Here is a 12,608-nt window from a genome sequence, read left to right on the forward strand (position 1 = left end):
GGCATGTCGGGGCAGAGCAGGAGGACGAGTGCTACCGGAGCTAGCGGCGGCGCTCCGGCTGCTGCTCTCCTCGCCTAATCCCCACTGCCTCTTCATCCGGACGCGTCGCATGTGAAGGATGTAGACACAGGTGGGCTCGATGTGGGTTTTGTGGGATATCCCACAAATTCCACGTAACTTTGACACAGTCCCGCGTGTGTCCACGTACGCAAATTAGTTGGCTCGGGAAGTGGGCGCCGCGGGCAGCCCGCGTCCACTTGCCGCCTGAGTTGCAAACAAAGAGGTTGCTTCAACATGCAAATGCGACTGAAAACAGTGACCAGAGACAAACTTGTCCGTTTAACATGTATAAGATTGATAACTCTGTTTACAGTTCTTACAACATCAGCTCAAACTAGGTACTTTTAAGAAGACAAACTATGACGACATCAAACAGATTTAGCTGCAACTGTATTAATGTATGACAGTGTTCAGGCCATCCCACCACTGCTTGCTGTCCTGATTATCTGAAACAGAGCTGCAGAGACAGAGCTGTAGCGTGTTAAAAGAGGCAAATCAGCTGGAAGATCTTTCTTTTGAGATTACAAAATAAGCGACACTAAGATGAACTGTTTCATCTTAGTTATGCTGAAAGACAGACAAACAGCAAGGACGTAGACAACCATCAAGTTCCATATGGACAAGCAAGAAAAAATGGCAGAACCACACAATGTAAGTTCACGAAAATCATGAGATTGATGCAACCTTTCAGTTCCTGCACAATCGTAGTTATGTTGTTTTTGAGTCGAAGGGTTTGTTAGAATCTTGCAGTAGCCTTACATTCATAGAAAATAGGTCAATGGCTCCCAGAATGCGCACAGTTGCACACAAGATCAATGTCAAAGATCTAGCACAGGACAAGAATATACACTCTTTACATAGGACATGAATGATCAAAATGTTATGCAATCATACTCATGACAAAAGCGAAGATTAAAGAAACGTAGTCACTAGTAGATATCTTCCCAAAGCAAAGTGGCTGATGACAAATGCTATGTAAATGAGCATGTGACAAGTGGCAGTAAAGTAGATTGAACATAAGAGATTGGAATGCATACATGATCCGATGACCACAAAGATGAAGAATCCAAGCACTATAGGTCCAACAGGATAGTCATTCCCCTTCTTCACAGTGGTTTCAGGCACCGAACCCCTCTTGGTGATGTTCTTCTGGAACTTCGATGTCTTCCTGTCAGCAAGGCGCCTGGAAGTAGTCTGGCATACAGAAAGAGAAAGGCCACATATACGAGGGTCGAATGATACATTGAACAATATAAATAAGCACTCAAACTGCTAACTCCACATATACGAGGGTCGAATGATAGCAAAACTATCAGTAGATTAGCCAGTTACATGCAGTCGTCAGTTGACCTTCCAGCCAACAATAGTGAGTTCACCGATACTTTTTCCTGCCTAGTAGGCCACCACTACATCACAACATGCTTACTTTTCTGCGGTGGCATCAATATTTCTCTATCTCTACTCTTATAAAAAACCGAGTTGGTGATGATATTGTGCCTGCCATCTTGCAATATAGACCGTCCAATCTATATCTGATGGATAGAAAGCAAACTATGACAATTTTGCAAAAAGATACCCGCACCTCTCTCCACATTTGCACCAAAAGGGGTACAAAACCTAAACACAAAAATCTTTACATGATATTGTGAGTAAAATTTGCATTCAACACCTATGTTTAGCAGGATGGAAGATCGGCAGTTGTTCCACCCGCAACATGCTACAGAGGTTTTGGTGTACACTAGAGAATTACACCAAACAAGTGCACGACTCCATGCAATTTAGCACGTCACCACTGAGATTTCTACCCATGCTCTTGATTCCACCACACACTCCCAAAGTACAAATTCTGACGGCAATAGCAACTACAAATACTCCATTTCTGATGGCAGCGTCACTAATTCATTAGTACTAATTATTCCAAGACGGAATAAATCGTGGCAAATCATCCAATCTCCCCATTATGAAGACTTGACGGAGAACATAAATATCTAATTTCCAGTACCATTCGACTCAAATAACCCATGTATCTACCTATTCCTGATCCATCCTCGCCGCGAGAAATAAAACTACAGCATCCGATTCCCGTAAAAGGCTCCATGCTCACGGTAAATCCAACGATCCTGCTAGCCCAAACCAACGTATCAAGCGGATCCACGAAAATGATACTAGAACCTATTTCCCCCAACCAAGCGCAAACATCAGGACCAAATCAGAATCGAGAACACGAAGGGATCGCATCCAAAGGTGTCAAGGCGAGGATCCCATACGCAGATCCAGATCCGGATTTGCCCCTAACCAATCAGCACCGACCCGTCCCGACAAGGGGGCATCCTTCCAAACCAGGTGGAGAAGTCTAGATCCGCTTACCATCTTGGCTTCGGGCGGTGTCCGGTGAGCTCGACGGCGAGGAATGGGAGCTGGTGCAGCCGGGGCGTAGTTTGGGCTCGGTGTTGTGATTTGGCCAATTTGGGGCGAGCCGAGGGGCTTTATACGAAACCGAGTGGCTTCTAAGACTCTGTCCCAGCCTGCCTTTTTCTTTTTAGCAGTGTCCCAGCCTGCCTTTGCGTTGCGTGGAAGGCGTCGGCAGCGTGGACCGTACGGGCCGGGAGGACCGTCGCCGTCCGCGCCCACTTCCCAGACGTGGCGAGTTTGGTTGCCTTCATCAAGCCCAACCAGGCCTGCTCGATGCAGTATTTTTTTAAATCCCGATTGTTTGGTTGCTTGCATACATTATTCATCCTGCATAGCACGATTCATAAAGCATCACTGGGCCTGGCCCGTTGGGAACAGCCGAATCGACAGTTTCCCAAGAGCCAGGCCCGAGCGATGCTTCGAGGCGCACCTGGTGGCTCTCGGAGACGTGTGTCCCGAGTTAATCCCCCCCTCTTTCCCTAATCCTCAATCCCCTCTCTTCCTCTACTCCAGTGCGATCCCGTCGATCCTGTCCGGCCGAGCTAGACCAAGCCAGAGCGCTGCGCGGGGAGGGTTGCTGCCGCTTGCAAAGTGCGATGTCGAGGGCGGGCGCGGAGGGAGCTCGACGGCTGCGGCGAGTTCATGCCGTCCCCGCCGCACATGCAGCAGAAGCGCCCGGACGTCCCGGCGTCCCCGATGTTCGCGCCCGCCGCGCTGGCCGAGTCCTCGAGCGAGGAGCTGGGCGCCCCGCCGCCGCCCCCTCCGCCCCAGGCGCAGGCGGCCGTGGGTGGGTCGGCCTCCGCACCCCCGGCGCCGAGCAAGAAGCCCGACGGCGGCGTGGTGGACGCCTTCTGCGTCCAGGTCAACGTGCCCCGCCGCGTCCGCGCACCGCGTGGAGTTCGCGCGAAGGACGGCGTCGGAGCAAAAAGGCTGCAGTAGTCGCATGGCGCAGTCGTCATCACGTTGCCGTTGTCGTCCTCCTCCTGGTAGACGCAGCGGTACGCGCCGTCCTGGGCGCCCTGCTCAGCGTCCGCACCACGCGCGCCAGCCGGAACCGCGCGTTGGCGCCGTTATTGGAGAGGAGCACGGCGGCGCCGTCTCATGCGGAAGAGGCAGTTGGCCAGGAGCCAGCATGGCACTCCTTGCCTATGTAGTAGTTGGGCGTGATGGTCAACATGGACACCACCAGCACGTTCAAGCCCCTGGGCGCGACCTGGAGCAGGTTCCTGGCGACTCCCACGAAGACGAGCCCGGCGAGGTGCACGTTGCGCACGTCCTTGCGGAGGTTGTAGCGGTTGACGATCATGCCGGCGAAGGACGCCGTCGGGGCGAAGAGGCTGCAGTTGACGACGAGGATGTCGATGTCCTCCGGGGCGACCTTGGTCTTGGCGAGCAGGTTGTCGATGGCGGAGAAGACGATGAGCTCGACCTCGGCGCGGGAGGACTCGAGGCCCCAGCGCTCGAGCAGGCGCGACATGAACCGGACGCTGCGCTCGTCGAAGCCCGGCCACACGCGGGCGTGCTCCTGGACGCGGCGAACGGGACGCGGCAGCTGGGGCTGGTGCGGAGGAGTCCAAGTGCCGAGAGCACCCATGGTCGCAGGGAGCTGGCGGTGGACATGATGAGTAGAGGAACCTCCGGCGCGCTCAACGTGTTCGACGAAATGAGATGCCAAACCTGGTGGGTGTTAAACTTTGTTGTTAACTCCTAATCATATGCATGTATGCAACCAAACACCGGATGAAAATTGCATCTCGATGACAAGACCCCTAATGCAGGCAACCAATCAACAGGTCATCTACGTTTTTGGCCCTATTTTTCCTCACCCAGGCCATGCTCAGCCTGGCTCGTTTTTGCTCTCCTAGCCAGGCCCGGTGGAGAAACTAACCAAACACACCCCTGGAGACGGAAGCAATAGCAAGTGAGCAGGAAAACAGAAGCAGCAACAAGAGTGTCCCATGACAACATGCAAGCTTTTTCATCTGGCCTCGCTGCACCTACTCCAGAATTAAATGGGACTGCGGTCGTTCTGTCAGATAAGAATCCAAAGGGGGTGCCTCCACTCCCTCCGGTATATGTCTTGCCACGTAAGAACATCAAACGACCAAAGAAGGGGCTGCCAAAGCATCTCGGAGAAGGGGAAGACGGTACAACTGATTCAGCAAATGCATTATCGGCGGGCTCCCCAGGAGGGCACCGCCGGGCACAATGAGTTATATATGTTGGAACTGTTGGGGCGCAGGCAAAGCCTCGATAGTTCGCGAACTTCGCGATTTAGCGAAGAACTATGCCCCTACTGTGCTTGCACACATACTTGGCACTTGGAGCCTTTGACTGTAGAGATTTTCGGAATTAAATTCATATTGGCTAGCCGCGTCATGCAACCAAAGTTAATATGACAAAGTCGTGAATGCCAAATATCAGACTCATTATTGTGGCAAACATTATTAATAACTTTAGTGCAAATATCTGACAAAGATAGGCGCAACAAGCCTCCGCACTCATAGCCTTTTCCAACAAATTGTCCACACTTAGAAATTACAACTTTATTGGATTCGAAAACCAACTTAAAACCATCTCGACATAAACGGGAACCGCTAATGAGATTTTTATTGATGGACGGCACATGATGAACGTTCTTCAGACGCACAGTCTTCCCCGAAGTAAACTTCAGATCGACCGTACCAACACCTTGAACGATGGCATGTGACCCGTTCCCCATCAGCACGGGTGAAGTCCCTGTTGCCTGGTAAGAAGAAAACATGGAGGCGTCAGCACAAACATGTACATCGGCACCGGTGTCAATTAAGCAATCAGGGGATTGAAATACTGAAAGGGTGGTAGGAAAAATACCGTACTCTGATTCCTTCATATCAGTATCACCGATGACAACATTAGCGGACTTGCCGCTCTTCTCATGTTCGCGCTCCTCAAAGCGGTTAGGATACTTCGGAGCCTAGTGATTAGGATCACCGCACACATGGCAAAGTCCCTTCCCCTTCTTATGAGAATTCTTCTTGAAGTTGGTAGAATGTGATGGCTTGTTCTTTGTATCAAACTTGCCTTTGCCCTGAGTTTTGTTCTTGTTGTTTTTGAACTTGTTGGGCTGGAAGTTCTTCTTCTGTACCATGTGGGCACTAGAACCTCCCTCAGCAACTCGAGCATGTGTATCCTTTGCTCTCGCCTTCTCTTCAACATCAAGAGTATCAATGAGATCCGCAACGGGAAACTCCTGTCTCTTGTGTTTCAAGGAAGTAGCAAAATTGTTCCACAAGGTGGAAGCTTGGCAATGATGCCTCCGGCAACAAATTTGTCCGGCAACACACACTTGAAGTACTCAAGTTCTTTTGCGAGCGACTGTATCTCATGAGCCTGTTGTACAACAGGGCGCTCATCAGTCATCTTGTAGTCATAGAATTGCTCCATGACGTACAACTCGCTGCCGGCGTCCGAGGCAGCAAACTTGGCCTCGAGCGCAGCCCACATGTCCTTGCCGTTGTCAAATGACATATACGAATCCACAGTGGAGTCATCAAGAACACTCAGAAGAGCGCCTTTAAAGAGGGCATCGATCTTCTCAAAAGCTTCCAGCTGTGCTGGATTAAGATCGCCCTCAGGCTTGCCCTTGGTGGTATCATAGCAGCCCATGGTCTGAAACCAGTAGACTGCTCTCGTGCGCCATCTCTTATATTGCGCCCCTTAAAGGCAGGCGGCTTCAGATGCGCAGCAAACCACTCGGAGTAAATTGCCTATAATCAGGTTTTTGAATTGTTGGAAATAAGAGCAGATTACTACGAGATTTAATCTGAATAAACAGAAGATAAATCATGACCACATCAGCAAAGATTAAACTAATCATGCGAACTAGCATAGCAGATGAACATATCACATCTAGGGCACATACTAGAAACATGAATTCTACCACGATCTCGAACAGGAAGGATAGAATCACATACGGTGCAGCGGGTGCAGCACCGCCGGCGTTGACGTTGTCGCCCATGTCGTCGAGGATGAGGTTGCCGAGGTCGGGGAAGAAGTCGTCGTTCGCGAAGTCGTCGCTGCCAGCAGTCGCGCGAGTGTCCTCACCAAAAACCTGATCGCCCCTCTCCCGTACAGGATCACGAGAGGCGGGGTTTCGGAGGCCTGCTGTCCCTTCTCGCGGTGCACGCCGGAAGGAGGGATGGAGAAGACTTGCTTGGCGGCGCAATGATGTGGAACGGTGGTGAGAAACCATACAAAGCGGCGGCGGCTAGGGTAGACGTCTGCCTGACTATATAGTGCGGGCCGGGTAGGTCGTGCGAGTAAACCCCACGTCCGAGTCATCACGATCCAAAAGAATCGGAAATGGTTCAGTAATTAACGCGTCCGTTAATTATTAATTAATGACTCATTAATTTTTCCCGTGCAGCAAAAATATAGACAACGTGCATAGCTCTGTCCTCGGGTCGGCTCAATCCCGCAACCCGCGGCGCGTCGTGACGAGGCGTGGCGTGGCGAGGCGAGCGAGGAGGAGGAGCGCGCGTGTAGGTATCCTCTTCTCATGCTCATACATGTGGTAGAAGAGCTCACCTTATAAAAAGGTGCAACTCTCTCTCAACTTATGAGGTGGGACTAAACTTTAGCCTCACTCACTCCACTCACATGTGTGCATGAATGGGCCAAGAGAATTTCAGAATTTTAGTTGGGCTTTGGGCCAAAGGCCTAGTAGCAAAATTCCAACAATCCCCCACAAAGTACCAGACCAAAGCATTAACACATAGTGAATACATGAACTCCTCAAACTACGATCATTACCGGGAGTGGTCCCGATTATTGTCACTTCGGGGTTGCCGGATCATAACACATAGTAGGTGACTATAGACTTGAAAGATAGGATCAAGAACTCACATATATTCATGAAAACATAATAGGTTCAGATGTGAAATCATGGCACTCGGGCCCTAGTGACAAGCATTAAGCATAGCAAAGTCATAGCAACATCAATCTCAGAACATAGTGGATACTAGTGATCAAACCCTAACAAAACTAACTCGATTACATGATAAGTCTCATCCAACCCATCACTGTCCAGCAAGCCTACGATGGAATTACTCACGCACGGCGGTGAGCATCATGAAATTGGTGATGGAGGATGGTTGATGATGACGACAGTGACGGATTCCCCTCTCCGGAGCTCCGAACGGACTCCAGATCAGCCCTACCGAGAGGTTTTAGGGCTTGGCGGCGGCTCCGTATCATAAAACGCGATGAATCCTTCTCTCTGATTTTTTTCCCCGAACACGAATATATGGAGTTGGAGTTGAGGTCGGTGGAGCAACAGGGGGCCCACGGGGTAGGGGGCGCGCCCAGGGGGGCAGGCGCGCCCCCCACCCTCGTGGACAAGTGGTGGCCCCCCTGGCCTTGATTCTTTCGCCAATATTTTTAATATTTGCCAAAAATAAGTTCCGTGGAGTTTCAGGTCATTCCGAGAACTTTTGTTTCTGCACATAAATAACACCATGGCAATTCTGCTGAAAACAGCGTCAGTCCGGGTTAGTTCCATTCAAATCATGCAAGTTTGAGTCCAAAACAAGGGCAAAAGTGTTTGGAAAAGTAGATACGACAGAGACGTATCAGATAGCTCCTTGAATAAAAAGCATGATTGCAATGATTTTACTATAAATTCTCTTGATGTCAATTGTGCTAATAATATGCAAAACCCTAAGCTTGGGGATGCTAGTTTTGCTATGTCTACTACTTGTTGCAATGATGATGATTGGGGTGATTCTTCTTATGATCTTGAAAATTTATTTAAGCCCCATGTTGAATATGAGATTGATAATAATGTTTGCAATAGTATTGAAAGTGGGTTTGGAATAGTGTCAACTTTAGATCCCACACATTTGGATTTTGATCAATCTTATGAAGTTTTTTATAAAAGTGGGTTTGGAGAGGTCATGACTTTAGCTAATGTTAATCCCACTATTTTGGAAGAGTGTCAACTTTGCATACATGTGGATCATGTTAAGCATATGTTTTGTGATAGCTATATTTTTGAATTTGCTTATGATCCTACATGTAATTATTATGAGAGAGGAAAATATGGTTGTAGATATTTTTATGTTACTAAATTACCTCTCGTCATGTTGAGATTGTTATTGTTTCTTTCCGCTTCCTTGCATATGCTAGTTTTTGCTTGCCTTGATAATTTGTTTGCCTATAAGATGCCTATGCATAGGAAGTATGTTAGACTTAGATGTAATTTTCACATGTTTTATGATGCTCTCTTTGTGTTTCAATTACTATCTTTTATGTGAGCATCATCGAAATCTTAATGCCTAGCTAGGGGCATTAAACGATAGTGCTTGTTGGGAGGCAACCCAATTTTATTTTAGTTTTTTTTTTGCTTTTTGCTTCTGTTTAGGAAGAAATCTTTGATCTAGCCTCTGGTTAGATTTTTTGTGTGTTTTAATTAGTGTTTGTGCCAAGTTAAACCTATAGGATCTTCTTGGATGATAGTTATATGATCTTGCTGAAAATTCCAGAAACTTTCTGTTCACGAAAACAATTGTTAAAAATCACCAGAACATGATAAAATACTGATTCCAATTGCAGTAGATCATTAAACAAATTGTCTAGGTATTCCTATTTTTGGTAGATTTTTCTGAGTTCCATAAGTTTGCGTTAGTTACAGATTACTTCAGACTGTTCTGTTTTTGACAGATTCTGTTTTTCGTGTGTTGTTTGCTTATTTTGATGAATTTATGGCTAATAAAAGAGTTTATAAACCATATAGAAGTTGGAATACAGTATGTTTAACACCAATATAAATAAATAATGAGTTCATTATAGTACCTTGAAGTGGTGTTTTGTTTTCTTTCGCTAATGGAGCTCACGAGATTCTCTGTTAAGTTTTGTGCTGTGAAGTTTTCATGTTTTGGGTAAAAGATTTGATGAATTATGGAACAAGGAGTGGAAAGAGCCTAAGCTTGGGTATGACCATGGCACCCCAAGATAATATAAGGACACCTAAAAGCCAAAGCTTGGGGATGCCTCGGAAGGCATCCCCTCTTTCGTCTTCGTCCATCGGTAACTTTACTTGGAGCTATATTTTTATTCACCACATGATATGTGTTTTGCTTGGAGTGTCTTGTATAATTTGAGTCTTTGCTTTTTAGTTTACCACAATCATCCTTACTGTACACACCTTTTGAGAGAGACACACTTGATTCAGAATTTATTAGAATACTCTATGTGCTTCACTTATATCTTTTGAGCTATATAGTATTTGCTCCAATGCTTCACTTATATCTTTTAGAGCATGGTGGTGGATTTGTTTTATAGAAACTATTGTTCTCTCATGCTTCACTTATATTATTTTGAGAGTCCTACAAAACAGCATGGTAATTTTCTTTAATTATGTTAGGCATTCAAGATTAGTAAAAAATAATATTATGAGTGTGTTGAATACTATGAGAAGTTTGATGCTTGATAATTGTTTTGAGATATGAAAATGGTAATATTAGAGTCATGCTAGTTGAGTAGTTGTGAATTTGAGAAATACTTGTGTTAAAGTTTGTGATTCCCGTAACATGCACGTATGGTGAACCGTTATGTGATGAAGTCGGAGCATGATTTATTTATTGATTGTCTTCCTTATGAGTGGCAGTCAGGGACGAGCGATGGTCTTTTCCTACCAATCTATCCCCCTAGGAGCATGCTCGTAATACTTTGCTTTGATAACTAGTAGATTTTTGTAGCAAGTATATGAGTTCTTTATGACTAATGTTGAGTCCAAGGATGTACGCACTCTCATCCTTCCACAATTGCTAGCCTCTCTATACTGCATACTTTTCGCCGGTATCATACACCCACCATCTACCTTCCTCAAAACAGCCACCATACCTACCTATCATGGCATTTCCATAGCCATTCCGAGATATATTGCCATGCAACTTACCAGTGTTCCGTTTACTATGACACGCTTCGTCATTGTCATATTGCTTTGCATGATCATGTAGTTGACATCGTATTTGTGGCAAAGCCACCTTTCATAATTCTTTCATACATGTCACTCTGGATTCATTGCATATCCCGGTATACCGCCGGAGGCATCCACATAGTCATATTTTGTTCTAAGTTTTGAGTTGTAATTCTTGAGTTGTAAAGTAAATAAAAGTGTGATGATCATCATTATTAGAGCATTGTCCCAAGTGAGGAAAGGATGATGGAGACTATGATTCCCCCGTAAGTCGGGATGAGACTCCGGACTAAATAAAAAAAGAGAAGAAAGGCCATAAAAAAAGAGAAAAGGCCAAAGAAAAAAATGAGAGAAAAAGAGAGAAGAGACAATGCTATTATCCTTTTACCACACTCGTGCTTCAAAGTAGCACCATGATCTTCATGATAGAGAGTCTCCTATGATATCACTTCCATATACTAGTGGGAAATTTTCATTATAGAACTTGGCTTGTATATTCCAATGATGAGCTTCCTCAAAATGCCCTAGGTCTTCGTGAGCAAGCGAGTTGGATGCACACCCACTTAGTTTCTTTTGTTGAGCTTTCATATACTTATAGCTCTAGTGCATCCGTCGCATGGCAATCCCTACTCACTCACATTGATATCTATTAATGGGAATCTCCATATAGCCCATTGATACGCCTAGTTGATGTGAGACTATCTTCTCCTCTTTTGTCTTCTCCTCAACCACCATTCTATTCCACATATAGTACTATGTCCATGGCTCACGCTCATGTATTGCGTGAAGATTGAAAAGTATGAGAACACCAAAAGTATGAAACAATTGCTTGTCTTGTCATCGGGGTTGTGCATGATTAAATACTTTATGTGATGAAGATAGAGCATAGCCAGACTATATGATTTTGTAGGGATAACTTTCTTTGGCCATGTTATTTTGAGAAGACATAATTGCTTAGTTAGTATGCTTGAAGTATTATTATTCTTATGTCAATATTAAACTTTTGTCTTGAATCTTTTGGATCTGAACATTCATACCACAGTTAAGAGAATTACATTGAAAATTATGCCAAGTAGCATTCCACATCAAAAGTTCTGTTTTTATGATTTACCTACTCGAGGACGAGCAGGAATTAAGCTTGGGGATGCTTGATACGTCTCCAACGTATCTATAATTTTTGATTGTTCCATGCTATATTATATTATGTTTTGGATGTTTAATGGGCTTTATTATACACTTTTATATTATTTTTGGGACTAACCTATTAACCGGAGGCCCAACCCAAATTGTTGTTTTTTGCCTATTTCAGTGTTCCGTAGAAAAAGAATATCAAACAGAGTCCAAACGGAAAGAAACCTTCGGGAACGTGATTTTCGGAACAAACATGATCCAGAGGACTTGGGGTCCACGTAAAGAAATCAACGAGGAGAGCACGAGGCAGGGGGGCGCGCCTCCCCCCCAGGCGGACCCTCCACCCTCGTGGGGCCCACGTTGCTCCACCGACGTACTTCTTCCTCCTATATATACCTACGTACCCCCAAACCATCAGAGGCATCCACGAAAACCTAATTCCACCACCGCGACCTTCTGTACCCATGAGATCCCATCTTGGGGCCTTTTCCGGCGTCCTGCTGGAGGGGGCATTGATCACGGAGGGCTTCTACATCAACACCATAGCCTCTCCGCTGATGTGTGAGTAGTTTACCTCAGACCTTCGGGCCCATAGTTATTAGCTAGATGGCTTCTTCTCTCTCTTTGGATCTCAATACAAAGTTCTCCTTGATTCTCTTGGAGATCTATTCGATGTAATCTTCTTTTGCGGTGTGTTTGTTGAGACCGATGAATTGTGGGTTTATGATCAAGTTTATCTATGAACAATATTTGAATCTTCTCTGAATTCTTTTATGTATGATTGGTTATCTTTACATGTCTCTTCGAATTATCAGTTTGGTTTGGCCTACTAGATTGATCTTTCTTGCAATGGGAGAAGTGCTTAGCTTTGGGTTCAATCTTGCGGTGTCCTTTCTGAGTGACAGCAGGGGCAGCAAGGCACGTATTGTATTGTTGCCATCGAGGATAATAAGATGGGGTTTATATCATATTGCATGATTATATGCCTCTACATCATGTCATCTTACTTAAAGCATTACTCTGTTCTTATGAACTTAATACTCTA

General features: G+C 45.8%; 2 protein-coding genes across 2 annotated transcripts; both read right to left on the reverse strand.

The window, feature by feature from the left end:
• Positions 1 to 322: 322 nt before the first annotated feature.
• LOC125513955 (uncharacterized) lies at positions 323 to 2,802 on the reverse strand. The gene is made up of 3 exons (XM_048679191.1): positions 2,428 to 2,802; positions 1,098 to 1,254; positions 323 to 517 (listed from the first exon to the last, which is right to left on the reverse strand). The coding sequence occupies exons 1-3, from the start codon at positions 2,785 to 2,787 to the stop codon at positions 471 to 473; spliced, it is 564 nt and encodes a 187-aa protein (XP_048535148.1). The 5' UTR covers positions 2,788 to 2,802; the 3' UTR covers positions 323 to 470.
• Positions 2,803 to 3,571: 769 nt separating this feature from the next.
• Positions 3,572 to 4,066, reverse strand: LOC147964087 (3-ketoacyl-CoA synthase 6-like). The gene has a single exon (XM_087529824.1). The coding sequence runs from the start codon at positions 4,064 to 4,066 to the stop codon at positions 3,572 to 3,574; it is 495 nt and encodes a 164-aa protein (XP_087385950.1).
• Positions 4,067 to 12,608: the final 8,542 nt, after the last annotated feature.

Source organism: Triticum urartu, chromosome 6A, assembly GCF_056163025.1.
Source record: "Triticum urartu cultivar PI428250 chromosome 6A, HENAU_Tu73, whole genome shotgun sequence".
In the NCBI taxonomy this organism is placed as follows: Eukaryota; Viridiplantae; Streptophyta; class Magnoliopsida; order Poales; family Poaceae; genus Triticum; species Triticum urartu.

Coding starts and splice junctions, on each gene's coding strand:
- LOC125513955 (XM_048679191.1), bottom strand. CDS start 2,787: ATGCAAGCAACCAAACAATCGGGATTTAAAAAAATACTGCATCGAGCA. Junction 1,255..2,427: donor CACCGCCCGAAGCCAAGATG/GTAAGCGGATCT, acceptor TCTGTATGCCAG/ACTACTTCCAGGCGCCTTGC. Junction 518..1,097: donor CTTTGTGGTCATCGGATCAT/GTATGCATTCCA, acceptor CTGTCTCTGCAG/CTCTGTTTCAGATAATCAGG.
- LOC147964087 (XM_087529824.1), bottom strand. CDS start 4,066: ATGGGTGCTCTCGGCACTTGGACTCCTCCGCACCAGCCCCAGCTGCCG.